General features: G+C 37.7%; 1 protein-coding gene across 1 annotated transcript; it reads left to right on the forward strand.

Moving 5' to 3' along the window:
• The first annotated feature begins 173 nt into the window (after positions 1–173).
• Positions 174–8,490, forward strand: LOC121378246 (cadherin-99C-like). The gene is made up of 6 exons (XM_041506324.1): positions 174–442; positions 795–902; positions 1,590–1,718; positions 3,838–4,014; positions 6,305–6,453; positions 7,897–8,490. The coding sequence occupies exons 1-5, from the start codon at positions 299–301 to the stop codon at positions 6,320–6,322; spliced, it is 576 nt and encodes a 191-aa protein (XP_041362258.1). The 5' UTR covers positions 174–298; the 3' UTR covers positions 6,323–6,453; positions 7,897–8,490.
• The last annotated feature ends 15,797 nt before the right edge of the window (positions 8,491–24,287 follow it).

Genomic DNA, 24,287 nt, shown 5'->3' on the forward strand with positions numbered 1-24,287 from the left:
GAGTGTGTTTTAAAGTCTTAAATGTGATCCTTCACAAACATGTCTCATGATTTGCTTCAAAGATTGACACAAATAACAGGGAATTTAATTTGCTGCCTTCCTATTGTGTGAATGTGTTGGGTTTTTTTAAAACGTTTGTTTAGCGAAATAAAGAGTAAGCAAAAGCACAAACGAGTGGGAGAGAGAACTAGTGGCCAACTTCCGTGGGGACGAAATACCCAATGACGGAAGCGACAACGAATCCGAACAAGATGTATCTGTTCCGGGAAACGATCTCAGCTATCCTGACGTGTTGAACATGCTTCAGATTTTAAAGGACTTTGCAATACAGAAAGATGAACGTTTCCTATTGCATGTACAGGAATTAGAAAGTTTAACGCAGGCAACCATTGTTAAACACAGATGTGAAAGACAACAGACATCGATGGATACGTTTCTCAACGTAGGCTGATTTATCGATTGATTGACAATTTGTGGACTTTTTAATGTTTTTTTTATTCAATATTACTCCCATGGATGTTTTTATTTTTCTAAATGCTCATAAATGCACCATTTTTCAACATATTCTTGTTGTTCTTATTTTAAAACACTTTAACACTTTCCCTATTTTATGGAGAACGGAAGGTATTTCCGTCCAGGCAGACCCCTGAAAACCGGACACCTCTAAAAACCGGACATTTTACTTGGTCCCATGGATGTCCGGTATTGAGGGGTTTCACTGTATATATATATATATATATATATATATATATATATATATATATATATATATATATATATTTTTATTTTCGCAGCTTACTCCAGTGGGCAGAACAATTCTACAATCAATTTCAGCAGTGGATAAAGACCTGGGAAAGAATGGCAGCGTGTCGTACAGCATTTTGCCTGGCAAAGGCAATGTAGTAAGTTTATTCATGCTATTTGTGTTACTTCTAACTATAAGGGCATATACTACCAAATAAAATCCCATATACGACCCCAATAGTAACATGTGTGGCTAAAACTAATACCTGCAGCACATCAATCGACATAAACGCCACGGATATAAATACTACCACTTCTCACCCTTCAAGTGAATCAGAAAAAATGTGGGGTCAAGCTGCTCATTTCTGAGATAACTGGTAGCGTCTATGACTACCCTAGTTCCGCACAAAATTCGAGTACTTTTTTTTACAGGTACCCAATACATGTTTCAAGCACAAGGCTACTTGACACAGTGGTACTAGATAAAATAAAATTGCATATATGTTTTGCCCAGATGAAACTATTTTTTTTTTGTACAACCAACACACTAACATTTATCACCAATCACATGTGGTGTTCACTTCTCTATCAAGAGTTCGGTGCACCCCAACTTTGACCCAGCCGGAAGTTATGTGGTTTAGTACTACCATAAATAAATGCACCTTTATATCTAAATTAATAAAACCCAACGGTAACAAGCACATTGACGTACATTTGATTAATTGATTGATTGATTTGACCATAACAGATTACAGTAGCACCTATATGTATGTATTTTTATTTGAGTCTGAAGTTTTACAGAACAACTTGTACAACACATCTGCATGTAATTATTTTTTTTGTAGAATGATGGTTCCCAAAAATTTGGAATTTCAACTTCTTCTCCACCAGTTTTAACTGTTCTACAGCCTTTGGATTTTGAATCTGTTAATGAAGTTGGTATTCCCATCTACGAACTTGTCATTCAAGCCAAAGTAAGATAAATTATCATTTCTTCTTTATGTCTTCCTGTTCCTCTGTTTAACACATAAACGCACGATTGTATTCAAATGTACATAAACACATGCATGCATATGCATATGAGGTAGATGGATGCTCATATGTTTATGTATCCAACCATCCATCCATCCCTCAATCAATCCATCCATCCATCAATCCATACTTCACCCCAACTCGCACATACGCAACACATCACATTACACACACACACACGCACACACACGTGCACGCGCGCGCGCGTGCACGCATGCACACACATAAAATGTATATATCGGTAAATGAGCATTCATTTTAATGTCTCAGTATGCGTGTACACACACACACACACACATATATATATATATACTAGTATACACACACACACACACACACATATATACATACATATACATACACACACACACACACACAGAAACACACACACACACACACACACACACACACACACACATATATATATATATATATATATATATATATATATATATATACATGTTGTCCTTAGCGAAAATTATAATCATAGCTATAAAATAAGACACACACTCCCTTCTTAGTATTTATTGGGTTAAGTTAAAAAACCGCAACAGTTTCATATTCTTTTTTCTATTTCAAATCGCCCGATCAAACACATTTTGCACTTGACTCGTGCATTGCATTGTTTTCATGCAATAAAGTTGGATTTATTTTTATAAATACTCACTTAATCACTTTAGTCAAATGTCGCGCCTAAGTACAGATGATAAGAATAAAGCATTGGGGTGCGTTGTAGCAGGATGGAGCGTGCCAAGAGTTGCACAGAACCTTGGGGTACACCAGCCTACCATCAACAGGCCTCTCAGGCGTCATCAGCAAACAAACGTTGTCGCAGATCGACCACGTAGTGGAAGACCGAGGGTAACAAAAAACAGACAGGACAGGTACATCGTGACGCCACATTTACGTAATCGCTTCTTGCCGGCATCGTCAACGGCACAGCAAACCATAGGGTTTCACAATAGACCAATAAGCGAACATGCAGTGCGACGTCGCTTGGGAAATGCACTTCTTCATAACCGACGTCCTTACGTTGGTCCAGTATTAACGAGACTTCATCGATGTAATTGGGCCCAGGCTCACCGGAATTGGCGGAACAGGCAATGGCAGAACATCGTCTTCTCGGATGAAAGCAGGTTTTGTGTGCATGTGGCTAATAGTAGAGTCCGTATATAAAGACGTCGAGGTGAACGATTCAGAGATGCTTACGTTATGGAACTTGACCGCTGAGGTAGTCCATCAGTCATGTTGTGGGGTGCCATTAGTTGGGGATGTCGTATCCCACTTGTCATCTTCCAAAACAACGGTGCAGGTAGTGGTAGAGGCGTTTCAACGAGACGTTACATCGACGAAGTCCTGCAGCCTGTAGTCGTCCCATTCATGGACGGTCGACGGCTCACACTGCGCGACTCACACAAGATTTCTTAGCACAGACTAAAATCCATACCATCGATTGACCTGCGTTGAGTCCTGATTTAAACCCAATTGAGCACCTCTGGGACGAAACTGAACGTAGCATACACCGGTGGCCACACCTATTACTAACTTGTCGGACCCATTCATTAGCGATTTTTAATTAATCCTGGTCCAATAACGACGTTTGCTAATTGAAACAATAAAGTTAATCCATTCTTTTGTCGCTTAGTATATACACACACACACACACACACACACACACACACACACACACACACACACACACACACTCATTAGACATTGGGTGATTATCACCTAATGTATGTATATATACTATGCTCCATTTTAATATGTTGAGCACTATACAATAATAAAGTGAACCACAAATACTATATATATATATATATATATATATATATATATATATCTATATATATCTATATCTATCTATATCTATATATCTATATATATCTATATATATATATATATATAACAAAATAAAATAAAATATATATAATATAAAAAGAAAACAGGAAAGAAAGAAAGGAGAGGAAGGCATTTTGTTTCTTTGACTGCTTTAAATCCTTGGATATTTTATTTTACTTGTCTTCTTTTTTTCTCCTTCTTTTTACAACGTTTCTTTAGGATCAACCGGACAGCAGTGTTAATCAGCTGACAACCACCACAAAAGTAACTGTATTGATAACAGATGGCGATGACCAGGGTCCAGTTTATGAATACAGAGGATGCAAAATGACAACACAGAAACCGTTCGTCTGTTACAACGCAGAATATAGCGTGACTGTGAAAGCTGGAGAAACGGTACATGGTATTCTACTTGTTTCTGTCTGGTCAAAATGATCCAGTCTGATCAACATGTCTTAAACAGGTTACAATGGTCCAGTCAGGTCAACTTGTCTTAATCAGGTTACAATGGTCCAGTCTTGTCAACATGTCTTAGTCTGGTTACAATGGTCCAGTCTTGTCAACATGTCTTAGTCTGGTTACAATAGTCCAGTCTTGTGAACATGTCCTAATTTTGTTACAATGGTCCAGTCTTGTAAACATATCTTAATATGGTTACAATAGTCCAGTCTTGTCAACATGTCTTAGTCTGGTTACAATGGTCCAGTCTTGTCAGCATGTCTTAGTCTGGTTACAATGGTCCAGTCTGTTCAACATGTCTTAATTTGGATACAATGGTCCAGTCTTGTCAACATGTCTTAATATGGTTACAATGGTCCAGTCTTGTCAACATGTCTTAGTCTGGATACAATGGTCCAGTCTTGTCAACATGTCTTAGTATGGTTACAATGGTCCAGCCTTGTCAACATGTCTTAGTCTGGTTACAATAGTCCAGTCTGGTCAACATGTCTTAGTCTGGTTACAATGGTCCAGTCTTGTGAACATGTCTTAGTCTGGTTACAATGGTCCAGTCTTGTCAACATGTCTTAGTCTGGTTACAATAGTCCAGTCTGGTCAACATGTCTTAGTCTGGTTACAATGGTCCAGTCTTGTGAACATGTCCTAATTTGGTTACAATGGCCCAGTCTTGTAAACATATCTTAATATGGTTACAATAGTCCAGTCTTGTCAACATGTCTTAGTCTGGTTACAATGGTCCAGTCTTGTCAACATGTCCTAATTTGGTTACAATGGTCCAGTCTTGTAAACATATCTTAATATGGTTACAATGGTCCAGTCTTGTCAACATGTCTTAGTCTGGTTACAATGGTCCAGTCTTGTCAACATGTCCTAATTTGGTTTTTGTATCTGTGGGAAAAAAGGGGCGGGACGTAGCCCAGTGGTAAAGTGCACATCTGATGTGCTGTTGGGTCTAGGATTGAACCTCATCCGTGGGCTCCTTTGGCTATTTCTCGTTCCAGCCAATACACCACGATTGGTGTCTCAAAGGCCGTGGTATGTGCTATCCTGTCTGTGAGATGGTGCATATAAAAGATCCCTTGCTACTAATGGAAAAAGTGTAGCGGGTTTTCTCTCTGAGACTATATGTCTGAATTATTAAATGTCTGACATCCAATAAATCAATATGCTCAAGTGGTGTCGTTAAACAAAACAAATGTTAACTTTGAAAAAAAAAAGTTGTTTGAATACACAGCGACATTCTGTCAGCGATGTAATGACATGGATCAAATAATAATGTTTTGATAAAACTAATGGGAAATGTGATAACATTATAGATGTAACTGTTATAACGTTTTCATTTGCAAAACAAAAAACAACAAAACCACCAATCCAATCCAGTCAATGATTAAGAAATAAGAGACTGACAGAGACTGTTCATAAATAGTGTTTGGGACGTTGATAATGAACACAATCAGTTCAACAATAATTACCTAAGCAATGAATAAAATAGGAAGGAAATGTTTTATTTAACGACGCACTCAACACATTTTATTTACGGTTATATGGCGTCGGACATATGGTTAAGGACCACACAAATATTGAAAGAGGAAACCCGTTGTCGCAATTTCATGGGCTACTCTTTTCGATTAGCAGCAAGGGATCTTTTATATGCACCATCCCACAGACAGGATAACACATACCACGGCCTTTGATATACCAGTCGTGGTGCACTGGCTGGAGCGAAAAATAGCCCAATGGGCCCAATGACGGGGATCGATCCCATACCGACCGCGCATCAAGCGAACGCTTTATCACTGGGCTACGTTCCGCCTCTTGAATAAAATATACGAAATAAAACACAAAAACACGTTGCTGGATAATTTATAATCGCCCGGCCCCCCGAAATTTTGCGACAGTTGTAATTTTATTATATATTAATTTTCACCCCCCTGCAAACCTCCCTCAAAGTTCTCTTGGCATTCCGCCTTAAGTCATTGGCCCCACCCCTCCTAAATGGATTTTCTAGATCCGCCACTGATTAATAACATCTATGTTTGAATCGTCATGGAAGAAATTAAAATTAAGTTCTGATCTAAACCAAGTTAATAATATCTCAAATTAAATATTCCATAGTCATATATCATAAATATTATTTGACGACCCAAAGTGTAGTCAGTAAAGTTGCATTTATCGTTCAGTGTTTCAAAACTTAACACGTTTTCTACTTCCCCCATTCTTTTTGCAGGTCGTCCAGAAGGGCTGATAAACAAGTTTGACCCTCCTCGAGCCTTTCCTCCCAAACGTGGCAGTTTTCTGTATACAACGAGCCTTATCTTGAACCAAACCATTGTCAGGAGCGAAGTGATTAACAACGAGTTCGAAATTATCTTACGGGTCAGTACAAAATGAGTTAGCTCAGAACGTACGTAAAACACTTTTAGAAGGAAATGTTTTATTTAACGACACACTCAACACATTTTATTTACGGTTATATGACGTCGCACATATGGTTAAGGACCACACACATATTGAAAGAGAAAACCCACTTCATGGGCTACTTTTTCGATTAGCAGCAAGGGATCTTATATATGCACCATCCAACAGACAGGATAGTACATACCACGACCTTTGTTACACCTGTCGTGGAACATTGGCTGGAACGAGAAATAGCCCAATTGGCCCACCGATGGGGATCGATCCTAGAGCGACCGCGCATCAAGTGAGCGCTTTACCACTAGGCTACGTCCCGCCCCTTACTGCAACTAAACTCATCCTTCTAGGAGCGAGTTGATTAGTCGTTTGTTAAATATTATATTAAAAAACAAAGAAACAAAGACAGAGTTACGGTGCGGGATGCAGCCCAGTGGAAAAACACTGGCTTGATGCGCTATCGGTTTGGGATCGATCCCCGTTGGTGGGCCCATTGGGCTATATCTCGTTCCAGCCAGTGCACCACGACTGGTGTAACAAAGGCCGTGGTATGTGCTATCCTGTCTGTGGGATGGTGCATATAAAAGATCCCTTGCTGCTAATCGAAAAGAGTAGTCCATGAAGTGGCGACAGCGGGTTTCTCTCTCAATACCTGTGTAATCCTTAACCATATGTCTGACGCCATATAACCGTAAATAAAATGTGTTGAATGCGTTGTTAAATAAAACATTTCCTTCCTTCTTCAAACCAGTTATTCCAGGTAATGGCTTCATCTTCATTTTAATCTTCATAGATTGATTAACATGTCAGTATGAGAAAGAGGTCAATAGGACAGCCAAGCTCCTCAAAATGATTTGACGGTCTTAGCATTTTAGTGGTTTGCTTAAAGCTTATTGCACTGCAGAACAAAATTAACTTGATACATCGAATAGAACACTTTATTTATCTTTTGTTTTTTCATGTTGTTGTTTTTCTTCTATTATTGTGTTCATTGGTGTAGATTTACTTTTCAATCCAGCTGTGCTATTTTCAATTTGTTGTCCCATAAACAGATCTCGACTAAGACATTGCGTGGTATATTTTGTCCTGTATTTAATGTAATATTAGCTACAGTGACGTAGCCGAGGGTGGTGGTGCTTGTGTGTGTGTGTGTGTGTGGGTGGGTGGGTGGGTGGGTGTGCGTGTGGGGGGCGGGGCGGGAGACATGCCCTCCCTACAATAAAACCATTTTAGAAAAACTGTATTGAAGTTTATAAAATCATACATATGATTTTATAAAAAATGTAATACATACATAGTGTGGGTTGCCCCCCCCCCCCCCCACCCCCAATATAAAATCCTGGCTACGCCAGTGATTAGCCAAAAGTGGTAACATATACATTGTTTTTTTTTCTGTTAATGTTTCAGGCAACAGAAGCCGGCCAGCCTTCGACAGGACCAAGTCGATATCAAATGGCTGTCATCAGGGGGAAGATCTTGACCATTTCCGGTTCTCCAAAAGTACATACCAATTATGTGCTTTCATTCATGTCACTGTGCATAATACATTTGTATCTGACTGGGTAAACCATTAACCTACATAGTCCATGAGCCAGACCAGTTATTGGTACCACCTGGGTGGGCAAAGTCTACCAATGTTTTTCTGAAAGCCCTATGCCTATAGATAATAAAATCACTTGATAGACCTTCAGAACTCACAGCTTAGTGGTAGTATTCACACTTTGAAGTAAGGCACTTGCGTCGGTTTGGATCAGTCCAACTGTGGGGTAGGGCAAATGTAAAATAGACTTTCTTGATGACCAATGGTCCGTTTTTCACAAATTACCCATCAAAAGGTTTGTCTTGATGGGTACTACAGACAGTTTAAATGAGGTATCGTGCAATTGCGTTCATTAAGTAGGTCACCAGAGGTCAAGAGGTCACAAAATTTGACATATGCCCAAAATTTGGATGCCTGACAGAAAATACTCTATAAAACCCATATGCATTAGATTATTTTCACTTAAATTGATTTATTTATTAGCCAAAGCAATACAAGAGTGATTTTAAGTGTCAAATAAGGGATGTTCTATGTAATTACGTAATGGTCACAAACGTTATTTGCCGTTCTTTTGAAATACATGTTTTTTGGTGCAAAATCCAGACATTACTCTTCAGACAAAGATATCCATAATATTTTGTTATAATAATCACTTCATTCAACACTGACTAATATGTTGGTTCTGATGTGTGTCAAGGTGTATTTCACACAGTTACACTTGCATATAATTATGATGAAGGTCACCCAAAGGTCATGAAAATATGCCATCGTCCAATGGTAGAGTTATCCGGTATAGAAACGCTTTACTTATTTATTCAACTGCTTCAAAGATAGGTTCACAGTTAAGTCAAATACTGATACCACTTTCACATCAAGACTGTGATTGTTATTGATCAATGATTTGAGAAATGAGAGTGTTTGTGATTTAAATATCATTCAAGTCAACATCGGAGTTGTCCTCTTCATCCTCTTCATCATCGTCAGAAAAGTCAACTTCTTTCTCATCGTCCTCGGGCATCTGATTGGCACATGTAGCTAGCTTACACAAGTAGGTGCACTTCATCTTGTTCTGAAGGCATGTGCAACTATCCACCAAGCACTCTCTAGAACATGTACAGGACAGCATTTCCATCACTGCTTCTGGAGCAGGCAAACCATCTCCCCAGTCAATTATTAACTCTCCCCCCTCCTTTGACCAACTATTGCTAACGGGGTCAGAACTCTCTGGAAAGGCATCCAAGCCCCTCTTTCAAATTGCACATTGGTAATTTGTACGTTTGCAATGATTCTTCAAGGAAGAGGAACAGGGCGGAAGTTGCCATGAATCAATCTCTCCTTTCTTGGCGCAGACGATACTGAAGTGCAGGTCATTGACACTTTCTGTAGTAGACCTTGCGCTGTAGATACGGCAAGTTAGCGATTCCAACCTGTTGAATAAGTCATCAGACAGGCTCCAGTTGGTACCGAGTTGTGCAAGCGTTTCCCTGTGTTCAGTACTCATCAAGTGGAGACATGATAATTTTCCTTGACCGGCAAAGGCACTCACCGTATCGCAACCACTGAATGCATGGAGCCCAAGTAGTGCTTTGCATTTTTCATGACCGAGTATTTGTGCCACCTTCTCAACATCTACATACTGTACCTGTGTCTGCAAATCCCTTTTCACATACAATGGACACGCAACATGGTCTGCGAATGCGATACAAAGAACAAATACGTCCGTGTCCTCAGAAACAACCACAGCTGACCTGTAACCAGAGTTCGAACAGTGTATGGCATGTAAGATTAGGAGAGTGTCCGCTTCCTGCAGTCCCGATCTCAGACCTTCAACGTCACTCACAGAGTCCTCTGTTAACACCTTGCAACAGGTTAGAAAGGAAGTTTCTCCATTGTGTTATTCTGTCGCCAGGTTCTATTGTTCTGAACAAAATCCCTGTCAGTGCTCCTCGGTTTCCTCTCTCGGCATTTTTGACTGACTCGTTTTGGTATATGTCAAACACAATGTCTATTCGATTATTTCTGCCCCCCCCCCCCCCCCCCCCCCCCGCCAAGAGCATTTGAAAAAAACCCCTGTTTTTGAAACATCACTAAAGTACATATGATTTGTCTCTAAACATTGAACTAGTGCCATCCCATCGATGATACTTGCAGAATTTCCAGGTAGACTTTCCGCCGGAGACAAGTCCTTCTTCGGCTTTTTTGCCAGAGCAGGTTTGCTGGTCTTCCTGAGGGTTCCCTCAGGTGTAGCTAGTGCCCTCGGTATAGGACCTAGAGGATGGAATGAGACATCCCTCATTTTAAGTTTCCGCGCCCGTCCTATTAGGATAATTTTAGCGAACAAGTTGCGATCTGCTTTCACAATTACCTGTCTTCCTCCAGTGTTATAGGTTTTCTTGAACTTCACATCACTGAACATCTTCAGGTTCTGCTTCTTCAAGGGTTAATGAAACTTCTTCATTGAGGGATCTGTCTCCAGTCTCTCTTCCCTGAACGTTTTGTATGCAGACCAATATCCTTGGCTTGCATGAGACCCTTGGTAACTTCCGTTCGTGCCAGCATACCCGTATGAAGTGTTCCTATCGGATAACTCTACCATTGAAAGAATACCAACTTTCATGACCTTTGGGTGACCTTCATCATAATTATATGCATGTGTAACTGTGTAAAATACACCTTGACACACATCAGAACCAACATGTTAGTCAGTGTTGAATGAAGTGATTATTATAACAAAATATTATGGATATCTTTGTCTGAAGGGTAATATCTGGATTTTGCACTACAAAACATGTATTTCAAAAGAACGGCAAATAACGTTTGTGACCATTACGTAATTACATAGAACATTCCTTATTTGACACTTAAAATCACTCTTGTATTGCTTCGGCTAATAAATAAATCAATTTAAGTGAAAATAATCTGATAGAGTATTTTCTGTCCGGTGTCCACATTTTGGGCATATGTCAAATGTTGTGACCTTTTGACCTCTGGTGACTTACTTAATGAGCATAATTGCACGAGACCTAGCAACCCACCCCAAAAACCCCAAAACAAAACAACAAAAAACCCAAACAAACAACAACATCCCCACGCCAAATAGCATCAACAACAATCACAGGAACTTTTGGGAAACTAGCTTTGTTCAGAAAGCCACGCACAGTGAAACCCCTATAAGCCGGACATCCTAGAGACTAAGTAAAATGTCCGGTTTTTAGAGGAATTCGGTTTAGAAAGGTTAAGTTCTGTACTGATTTAAAAAAAAAGGACCATGAAAAATGACCGGTTATGGGGAAGTTCGGTTTTACAGAGTGTCCGGTTTTGAGAGGTTTCACTGTACCAGATACCTTATAGAAATTATATTTAGAGGGTCGGGGGCAATAAATTAAGAATTTTACAAGTATTCTTATTTTAAAGTAGAGCCAAATGTAACTAAGTCCCTGCCTTGATACCACAGAAACCTACTCGCCAAGGTTAGATGTGGAGTTACCCACCTATCCACCGAAACCAACTGATACAATAATTACACAGCTGGAAGAAAGGCCGTGTCTTCACTGTCTCAAAGAGATTAGAGACGAGGGAATTTATTTATTGTATTGCCTGTAAACTTATGAGCTTTATATCAATTAATCAATCAATCAATTAGTTTAATATTATGCCATTGGCTGAAATATACAACATACATTGCGTGGTTATTAATACAAAATTTGATATACATCTAAATAAAATATGGTACCAAAGTACATAAAAACTGAGAAAATAAAGTAAATGTATATAACAATTAATGATTAGTTAATAATAATAATGATACTATATTAATCATTGTGGTAAAGGAGAAAACAAGAACTGACAGTAACGTTTTACGTATTTGCATTGCAACATAAATACATTTTGATAGATCTAATACAATTTTCTTTGAGTTTAATGGTAGTAAATTTACAAACTTGTTATAGGAAGGTCAAACACAATAACAATTCTTCAAAAATTATGATCTAATATCACAATATCAAGGACAAACAAATAAAAAGTAACATTCATCTTCAATTGTTTTTTAACTTATAAAAAGTGCATTTTCGTTCTCTAGGGATATTGTTAAGTCTACCATTTTCAATATCAATATGAAGGGTCCATGCTTATCTAATGACGTCACATGCATACAATTTGTATGGTGTTGTCATGACTTTAGTATCTCATAATCTATTAGTCTTGAGTCTATACTCTAAAAGTTTTATAAACACCAGGCCAGGTAGGTAGATAGGAACTAAATTAACTTGCTCTTTGAGGATACAAACTGTGACATAGCCCTGAAAACTCCCAGTTTTGACACATACACCGGGTAATCTCGGACGATGTGCCCAAGACAGTCGTGCTTGAACCGTCAGTGGATGAAAACACGAGTCAATTGGTTGATTGATTTGTAACCCCGAAGGGTCCGTGCTTATAAACCTTTTAGAGTCCAGACTCAATCTCTAATGACGTGACATGCATACAGTTTGTATGGCGTTGTCATGACTTTAGTATCTCATAATCTATTAGTCTTGAGTCTATACTCTAAAAGTTTTATAAACACCAGGCCAGATCTTAAATTAAATAACGCAGTCCTATATTTTGTACAAAATAAATATGCTTCATAAAAGTAATTAGTTTTGAACTTGCAATAGTATATAGCTTAAAGTCAATAAAGATGAATGAATGTATGAATGAATGAAGACAAGGGTCACATACTATTTGATTTCTCATTAAATTTTGATATAACGATAGAACTATTCACCCATGGTAGAGCATTACTCTCTAATTATTATGAATGCAGAAAGTGTCTTCTATCTTGTCTTGGCCGAAAATATCTATTTTAGCTGCCAAAACCTACCATGGTATTCTTAACACACAAAATCACTTTTATATACTATGAGATTATTCATGTATAATATTAGACAATATATTTTATTGTTTTATTAGTTATGTCATTGTTTTAACTATACTACATGTGTTTGGGTTAGAGTGGCTCATTACAATTTTATTGGTTGTATGTGTTACATTTTTTATTCTGTTGTAAGGAGGTGGAATTGACAATAAAATGTCTGTCTGTCGTTTTGACCAGCAACAGATATTTAAATTCGTCTAGAACTTCATTATTAATAGTAAATGTTGAGGAAAATTAATCATTGTGTAGACTAACAAAATATTATGTTATCAACCATTCCCCTTCCTTTACCTTTCTTTTCTAGCTTTTCTCCCCATCCCTTTCTCCAAGAACGTTACAAATTCAATAGAAACTATGTACATGTCATGCTGACTAGAAATATTGTAGGAGAGGCCATAATCCAATATAACTAAATATTATATTAATTATTAATATTATAACTATTATATTAGGTCAAATCCCATGACTATGTCTTCTTTTATATAGTTATATAGTGTGTATAGTTATTTTAATCATGTCTGTGTATTTGTTTATGAATGCCTACGTTCAGTCAGCCGTTTTTTGCTTTACATTTGCAAATTATTTTGATTGGTTCCTGAAGTAATTATTCGGTTTAATATATAGTTTAAAAAAACAAAAATAAAAACAGTCTAGCAAACTTTAGCGACAAAGAGCTGGCTAAACTTATGTCTGTTGTCATATTGCAGTTGTAAATATTCATTGTACAATAACATGCTGTCGTCTAACGATCTTAGTGTATTGAATAAAGTTTCAAAAACTATGGGATCTATTTTTATCCAAGTAATTATTTGTCATGCATGTAGGTAGGTAGATAGGAACTAAATTAACTTGCTCTTTGAGGATACAAACTGTGACATAGCCCTGAAAACTCCCAGTTTTGACACATACACCGGGTAATCTCGGACGATGTGCCCAAGACAGTCGTGCTTGAACCGTCAGTGGATGAAAACACGAGTCAATTGGTTGATTGATTTGTAACCCCGAAGGGTCCGTGCTTATAAACCTTTTAGAGTCCAGACTCAATCTCTAATGACGTGACATGCATACAGTTTGTATGGCGTTGTCATGACTTTAGTATCTCATAATCTATTAGTCTTGAGTCTATACTCTAAAAGTTTTATAAACACCAGGCCAGATCTTAAATTAAATAACGCAGTCCTATATTTTGTACAAAATAAATATGCTTCATAAAAGTAATTAGTTTTGAACTTGCAATAGTATGTAGCTTAAAGTCAATAAAGATGAATGAATGTATGAATGAATGAAGACGAGGGTCACATACTATTTGATTTCTCATTAAATTTTGATATAACGATAGAACTATTCACCCATGGTAGAGCATTACTCTCTAATTATTATGAATGCAGAAAGTGTCTTCTATCTTGTCTTGGCCGAAAATATCTATTTTAGCTGCCAAAACCTACCATGGTATTCTTAACACACAAAATCACTTTTATATACTATGAGATTATTCATGTATAATATTAGACAATATATTTTATTGTTTTATTATTTATGTCATTGTTTTAACTATACTACATGTGTTTGGGTTAGAGTAGCTCATTACAATTTTATTGGTTGTATGTGTTACATTTTTTATTCTGTTGTAAGGAGGTGGAATTGACAATAAAATGTCTGTCTGTCGTTTTGACCAGCAACAGATATTTAAATTCGTCTAGAACTTCATTATTAATAGTAAATGTTGAGGAAAATTAATCATTGTGTAGACTAACAAAATATTATGTTATCAACCATTCCCCTTCCTTTACCTTTCTTTTCTAGCTTTTCTCCCCATCCCTTTCTCCAAGAACGTTACAAATTCAATAGAAACTATGTACATGTCATGCTGACTAGAAATATCGTAGGAGAGGCCATAATCCAATATAACTAAATATTATATTAATTATTAATATTATAACTATTATATTAGGTCAAATCCCATCACTATGTCTTCTTTTATATAGTTATATAGTGTGTATAGTTATTTTAATCATGTCTGTGTATTTGTTTATGAATGCCTACGTTCAGTCAGCCGTTTTTTGCTTTACATTTGCAAATTATTTTGATTGGTTCCAGAAGTAATTATTCGGTTTAATATATAGTTTAAAAAAACAAAAATAAAAACAGTCTAGCAAACTTTAGCGACAAAGAGCTGGCTAAACTTATGTCTGTTGTCATATTGCAGTTGTAAATATTCATTGTACAATAACATGCTGTCGTCTAACGATCTTAGTGTATTGAATAAAGTTTCAAAAACTATGGGATCTATTTTTATCCAAGTAATTATTTGTCATGCACGTAGGTAGGTAGATAGGAACTAAATTAACTTGCTCTTTGAGGATGCAAACTGTGACATAGCCCTGAAAACTCCCAGTTTTGACACATACACCGGGTAATCTCGGACGATGTGCCGAAGACAGTCGTGCTTGAACCGTCAGTGGATGAAAACACGAGTCAATTGGTTGATTGATTTCTAACCCCGAAGGGTCCGTGCTTATAAACCTTTTAGAGTCCAGACTCAATCTCTAATGACGTGACATGCATACAGTTTGTATGGCGTTGTCATGACTTTAGTATCTCATAATCTATTAGTCTTGAGTCTATACTCTAAAAGTTTTATAAACACCAGGCCAGATCTTAAATTAAATAACGCAGTCCTATATTTTGTACAAAATAAATATGCTTCATAAAAGTAATTAGTTTTGAACTTGCAATAGTATATAGCTTAAAGTCAATAAAGATGAATGAATGTATGAATGAATGAAGACAAGGGTCACATACTATTTGATTTCTCATTAAATTTTGATATAACGATAGAACTATTCACCCATGGTAGAGCATTACTCTCTAATTATTATGAATGCAGAAAGTGTCTTCTATCTTGTCTTGGCCGAAAATATCTATTTTAGCTGCCAAAACCTACCATGGTATTCTTAACACACAAAATCACTTTTATATACTATGAGATTATTCATGTATAATATTAGACAATATATTTTATTGTTTTATTAGTTATGTCATTGTTTTAACTATACTACATGTGTTTGGGTTAGAGTAGCTCATTACAATTTTATTGGTTGTATGTGTTACATTTTTTATTCTGTTGTAAGGAGGTGGAATTGACAATAAAATGTCTGTCTGTCGTTTTGACCAGCAACAGATATTTAAATTCGTCTAGAACTTCATTATTAATAGTAAATGTTGAGGAAAATTAATCATTGTGTAGACTAACAAAATATTATGTTATCAACCATTCCCCTTCCTTTACCTTTCTTTTCTAGCTTTTCTCCCCATCCCTTTCTCCAAGAACGTTACAAATTCAATAGAAACTATGTACATGTCATGCTGACTAGAAATATTGTAGGAGAGGCCATAATCCAATATAACTAAATATTATATTAATTATTAATATTATAACTATTATATTAGGTCAAATCCCATGACTATGTCTTCTTTTATATAGTTATATAGTGTGTATAGTTATTTTAATCATGTCTGTGTATTTGTTTATGAATGCCTACGTTCAGTCAGCCGTTTTTTGCTTTACATTTGCAAATTATTTTGATTGGTTCCTGAAGTAATTATTCGGTTTAATATATAGTTTAAAAAAACAAAAATAAAAACAGTCTAGCAAACTTTAGCGACAAAGAGCTGGCTAAACTTATGTCTGTTGTCATATTGCAGTTGTAAATATTCATTGTACAATAACATGCTGTCGTCTAACGATCTTAGTGTATTGAATAAAGTTTCAAAAACTATGGGATCTATTTTTATCCAAGTAATTATTTGTCATGCATGTAGGTAGGTAGATAGGAACTAAATTAACTTGCTCTTTGAGGATACAAACTGTGACATAGCCCTGAAAACTCCCAGTTTTGACACATACACCGGGTAATCTCGGACGATGTGCCCAAGACAGTCGTGCTTGAACCGTCAGTGGATGAAAACACGAGTCAATTGGTTGATTGATTTGTAGCCCCGAAGCTCTTGTTTCATCGTATATATATGAATACCAGTATTTAGAACCCTCATTGATCGAGTATACCGTAATGTGCATATAACCATCAACAAATAAATGTAATATTAAGAAATCAGACGCAATATACTCTAGTGTACGTATGGCTACTGTTTTAGTAAATGAAATTAAAGTTTGGTTTGTTTAACGACACCATCAGTTATTGGATGTCAAGCATTTGGTAACTCTGACACGTAGTCATCGGAGAAGACCCGCCACAGTTTTCCTCATGCAGAAAGGGATCTTTTATAGACACTTTCCCACAGACAGGAAAGCACATACCACGGCCTTTGACCAAGTGTGGTGCACAATGAAAACCCAATCAGTTGAATGAATCCACCGATGTGGGTCAATCCTGCGACGCGAGTACTCAATCGACTGAACTAAATCCCAACCCTTTTAATAAATATGTTACACATGGATATTAAGACCACTTAGTGAATGTACCCTAATGTACATATGGATCTAGTTCTTAGAAACTATATCGTATATCGTTCATTGAGTATACACTTGGTATATATACGTAAAGGGTATACAACTGGCGTCAATGACCTAAAGAGTATACAACCGGCATCAATGACCTAAAGGGTATACAACCGGCATCAATGACCTAAAGGGTATACAACCGGCATCAATGACCTAAAGGGTACACAACCGGTATCAATGACCTAAAGGGTATACAACCGGCATCAATGACCTAAAGGGTATACAACTGGCATCAATAACCTAAAGGGTATACAACCGGCACCAATGACTTAAAGGGTATACAGCCGGCATCGGTGACTTAAGGGGTATACAACCGGCATCAGTGACCTAAAGGGTATACAACCGGCGTCAATGACCTAAAGGGTATACAACCGGAATCAATGACCTAAAGGGTATACAACCGGCATCATTGACCTAAAGGGTATACAACCGGCACCCGTGACTTAAAGGGTATACAACCGGCATCAGTGACTTAAAGGGTATACAACCGGCATCAGTGACTTAAAGGGTATACAACCGGCATTAATAACCTAAAGGGTATACAACCGGCACCAATGACCTAAAGGGTATACAACCGGCGTCACCAATGACCTAAAGGGTATACAACCGGCATCAATGACCTAAAGGGTATACAACCGGCATCAATGACCTAAAGGGTATACAACCGGCATCCGTGACTTAAAGAGTATACAACCGGCATCAATGACCTAAAGGGTATACAACCGGCATCCGTGACTTAAAGGGTATACAACCGGCATCAGTGACTTAAGGGGTATACAACTGGCATCAATGACTTAAAGGGTATACAACCGGCATCCGTGACTTAAAAGGTATACATCCAGCATCAGTGACTTGAAGGGTATACAACCGGCATCAGTGACTTAAAGGGTATACAACCGGCACCAATGACCTAAAGGGTACACAACCGGCGTCACCAATGACCTAAAGGGTATACAACCGGCATCAGTGACCTAAAGGGTATACAACCGGCATCAATGACCTAAAGGGTATACAACCGGCATCAATGACCTAAAGGGTATACAACCGGCATCAATGACCTAAAGGGTATACAACCGGCATCAATGACCTAAAGGGTATACAACCGACATCCGTGACCTAAAGGGAATACAACCGGCATCCGCGACTTAAAAGGTATACAATCGGCATCAGTGACTTAAAGGGTATACAACCGGCATCATTGACCTAAAGGGTATACAACTGGCATCATGACCTAAAGGGTATACAACCGGCATCAGTGACTTAAAGGGTATATAACCGGCACCCTTGACTTAAAGGGTATACAACCGGCATCAATGACCTAAATGGTATACAACCGGCATCAATGACCTAAAGGGTATACAACCGGCATCAGTGACCTAAAGGGTATACAACCGGGCATCAATGACCTAAAGGGTATACAACCGGCATCAATGACATAAAGGGTATACAACCGGCATCAATGACTTAAAGGGTATACTACCGGCACCAGTGACTTAAAGGGTATACAACCGACATCAGTGACTTAAAGGGTATACAACCGGCATCCGTGACTTAAAGGGTATACAACTGGCATCAATGACTTAAAGGGTATACAACCGGCATCCGTGACTTAAAAGGTATACAACCAGCATCAGTGACTTAAAGGGTATACAACCGGCATCAGTGACTTAAGGGGTATACAACTGGCATCAATGACTTAAAGGGTATACAACCGGCATCAATGACCTAAATGGTATACAACCGGCATCAATGACCTAAAGGGTATACAACCGGCATCAGTGACCTAAAGGGTATACAACCGGGCATCAATGACCTAAAGGGTATACAACCGGCATCAATGACATAAAGGGTATACAACCGGCATCAATGACTTAAAGGGTATACTACCGGCACCAGTGACTTAAAGGGTATACAACCGACATCAGTGACTTAAAGGGTATACAACCGGCATCCGTGACTTAAAGGGTATACAACTGGCATCAATGACTTAAAGGGTATACAACCGGCATCCGTGACTTAAAAGGTATACAACCAGCATCAGTGACTTAAAGGGTATACAACCGGCATCAGTGACTTAAGGGGTATACAACTGGCATCAATGACTTAAAGGGTATACAACCGGCATCCGTGACTTAAAAGGTATACAACCAGCATCAGTGACTTAAAGGGTATACAACCGGCAGCAATGACTTAACGGGTATACAACCGGCATCCGTGACTGAAAGGGTATACAACCGGCATCCGTGACCTAAAAGGTATACAACCGGCAGCAATGACTTAACGGGTATACAACCGGCATCAGTGACTTAAGGGGTATGCAACCGGCACCAATGACTTAAAGGGGATACAATCGACCTCGGCACTGTCTCCCAGCCAGAGGGGACGTATACACAGAGTTCTGTCTCACTAACCACCAACCATAAACTTACTATTCTGGAGAGAGAGGGGGCCCAGATAACCCCGGACAGAGTGCTTGGACCTCAATTGGATATTAGCACGGAAATTAATTAAACATTACAGGGTACAAGCTAGTCGTTTAAACATTATATTATGTTTGCAATTCTCAGATATAAAAGTGTACTAGTGTTGTAGCGATAGACCCGATGACACATTCCTAATAGATTTTAATAGTTGTTGAAACTGGTATGATCAATTCTGTGCTAAGTACTTCTGCCTATGGCAAAGTTTACTTTTTAAACTCCATTGCTGTTCTTTCAATAGGAGTAGCCAATATGAGTCGGCAGTAAAGCTATACAACCAATATAAATAATGGCGATAATAAATATAATTAAACAAACAACCTGTTCCGTCCTATATGTAAATAGCTCATTGCAAATATCACGTAGCATTTGTATGCAACCACCCGTGAAATATGTATAGATACTTTCATAATTTTGTTATAAGGTGTTCAGTTCAGTTCGTGACGGTTTACTTGTACACTGTTACCAGTCACACATAACATTATAAGGGCTGTACCTAGCCTAAAATAAGAGGGGTGGTCGGGGAAAATGGACTCTTTATTTATAAAGTTTTATTTTGGCATACAGGCTGAAAAAGAAATAGAGTGGTGGATGCAGCATTTTCCGGGGATTAGGATGCAACGATTAACAAGGACCCCAACAATATTCAGTGAAGAGTGCAATGTTTAAAAAGGACATCTACTATATTCAAAAGTACACTAACATGCATTATATATATATATATATATATATATATATATATATATATATATATATATATATATATATATATATATATATGCCTATGTTCCCCCAAAACACCAAGCCGACGATGATATAATATACTACACACACACACACACACACACACACACACACACACACACACACACACACACACACACACAGATATATAGATATATATATGTATATTACATGTGCCAAACACAAATATATTCATTGTACATTTATTTATTTGCTACACACAGGATTTTTCGAAGGACTTCAAAATTTACGGTTGTATTTATGGAATTCATCATGCGCAATATTTAGTACGATGTATGTACGATAGTCAACATGGGCGGATCCAGGAAATATTTTTAGGGGGGGACCAAAAAAGAAGGGCACATTGACTCGTCAAAAGGGCACCTTACTACAAGTTTTGATATTTACAATTAATATGAATTCCTACAGTTCTACGTCATAATATACCAGCAATAATGAAGTAAATTGGCGTCACTCGCGTTAGAACCTCAATGGGGCCCCATTGAGACTCAATAACACAGACACATATCTGCAAGCTTGCGCATGTACACGAAAATCTTGATTTCATTTATCTACAATATAATTATTGTTTACTTAAAAAAAAAAAAATTCTACAAACAAAAAGGGCACTTGGACATTTTGAGGGCACTTGAACAATTTTTGGGGGGGACGCGTCCCCCTGGTCCCCCCCCCCCCCCCTTGGATCCGCCCATGGTCAACTGAGCCTGAGCGCAAAAATATACTTGCGAAATGCGGTATCTGGCAGATCGCTGTCGCTCAAAGTACAAAGAAAATATCAGAAGTACAATCCAAAGAGGACAAGCGGTCAGAACGATCGTAAACTGTTAAAAAGGCCTTATATTATATATTATATTATATTATATTATAGATATCACACTTGTACAACATAAAGCTAGAATGATAATTTCTGTGATACAGATATGTTAAGTTAATTGGCGTATCTTCATTGGATATTTTTCTCTGTTCGTCGCTCTGAGTATGGGCTAGTTGTTTCCTTTTAATTCGGGTTGGGTGAGTTAACATCAAGAGAAATCTTTTCAATAGGCGCCAACTAAAAGTAAACATTTGATAATATAATCTGTGACCTCGTTGATATGTTGATATATCGCTTCCAGCTGCTGTTATTTAAAGAAAGGAATGACAACGGCTCGCGTGATTTCATTATGATATATCTCATTTAAAGGGACATTCCTGGGTTTGCTCCATTGTAAGATGTTTCCGACTAATAAAATATTTCTACGAATAAACTTGCATATTAAATATATTTTCTTGTTTAGAATATCAGTGTCTATATAGTCAGTGTGTTTCTGGTCGTCTTAATATTTGTAATAAGCCCAAACTGGATTTTGTCTTCATATAATTTCGTACGTACGAAAAACAAATATTTTAGGAAATAAAATGAAATTTACGCTAGTATAAATATTAGAACGATCAGAAACACGTTTAATATACAGTCACTAATATGTTATGCAGGAAAATATATTTGATATATAATTACAATCGTTAAAAAGTCTCTGTTAGTCGATAACATCTTAAAAAGTGTAGCAAACTCATAATGTCCCTTTAAGTCCGATACAATGTATAACCCACAGTGACAACAAGAAGTCTTCTGGATAACAGACATACTGCCATACAGCAGCACATAGTTACGGTATCATAATAAAAAATGTCGAGTGTGAACAAAAGACATGTATGTCGAGGTCAGGCTACATTATCCTATTCAAGCAACACAATGCCTCAACATAAATGTCGATTCATCTCTAATTATAGAAGAATGAATGAATGAATGAATGTTTAACGACACCCCAGCACGAAAAATACATCGGCTATTGCGTGTCAAACTATGGTAAAATGCAACAACAGTGTGATGATGATCATCAATATAAAAATTCAACAGTTAAATAAAAACACAGTGTAAAGGACTGTGTAAAAATACAAATATCACAGATATATATAATTAAAATTTTGAATAAAATTCAGTATCACATAAAAATTGTAAAATAAGTTCTGGATGGAATCGAAAGGATTCCATCACAGTTCGTGGTCCAAATATATCTTTTCGAATTTCTTTCAAAAACTGACACTCCACCAAAATGTGAATCACAGTCAGAGTACACTGACAGTGCTCACACTGAGGTGGAGGATCTTTCTTTGAGATAAATGAATGGGTCAAGTAAGTATGACCGATGCGGACACGACACAAGACTATTTCATCCTTCCTGCACTGTCTATAGGATGACTGCCACTCTCCCAAGACTGGCTTGATAGCATGAAGCTTGTTCGCAACCTCACCGTCCCAATCACGTTGCCAAGTCGAAAAGATAAATTTGTTGATATCATTTTTAAAATCAGTATAAGGTACACCAACCCTGGCATGAGGCAAATCCAAAGCAGACTTGGCTAATTATAGAAGAAGAAGATTTATTATTATTATTATTATTATAGTGTCACATGCTGTACATAAGTCATAGCAGGAAGAACAAAACTATTATCTGTTGTTGGCGATTTCACCCTATGACAGTGGTCAAGGGCCAACCATTGTAAACTACAAGCCAGGGGACAATTTCACAAAACGTCGTAAATTTACGTCTCCTACTAGCTGTTATATTAAGAATACATTTACATGTGTTTCTCCTCTATTTCACGCAGAAAATTACATCATTACAGAAGATGGAGCTTTTTGTAGGATACAAGACAATGAAATACGTGTACTTCAAACTATATTTGTTGTACTATAATAGTAATACGAATTGTGATTTAGTCGTAGATTTACGTTTACGTGTAAAACAAGGCTTACGATATCTTGTGACATTGTGACCTAGAATTGGGTTAAGCCATCGGATTTAAGGCTGGTAGGTACTGGGGTATTATCCCGGTACAGGCTCCTACACTGTCTTCTCTCTAACCACTAATCCACTGTCATGAACAGCCAGTCAGGATAGCAGAGCTATGTGCCCAGGAAAGTGTGTGCTTGAACGTTAACCTTAAGCACGAAAATGAGTATAAATGAAATTAAACAGTTTCCGATCGTTCTGACAATTTCTCCTCTTTCATTTGTACTTCTGACGGTTTTCTTTGTATTTATGCCTCAGTCACAAATGCATCGTAAGTGGGTAAGATGCCCGTACGATGTGCGTTTTTGACGATATCCTACGAATATAGTTGAGGTTTTGGCCGATTTTTGGGCAACGTAGGGTCATCGGAAACTTTTAATGCGGAATTATAATTTTTTGAAGACCGTATGATTTTTAAAATCAGAAACCCACCGCAGACATACCGTAGGGGCACCTTGCGGCGTTGAGGTGACCTTGCGGTATTTGGAGACATCGCAGGGAGGCCACACGGTGTCCCTACGATTTCCTTAAGATTTGATGGCCCGAAAAAATGTGTCAGCACGTAGGGTCCCCATAAACACACCGTATCAAATGTGACCATGGCAAAGATTTTTGGGAGAGCCCTACGATTCATTCCCGATGTCGCGGACGCCAGGACGCCGTACGGCTACCGGTGCATTTGTAACTGAGATATTAACAGATGCTGCATTTCGCAAGGATCGTTTTTGCACTCAGATCC

Source organism: Gigantopelta aegis, chromosome 8 (genome assembly GCF_016097555.1).
Source record: "Gigantopelta aegis isolate Gae_Host chromosome 8, Gae_host_genome, whole genome shotgun sequence".
Lineage (NCBI taxonomy): Eukaryota > Metazoa > Mollusca > Gastropoda > Neomphalida > Peltospiridae > Gigantopelta > Gigantopelta aegis.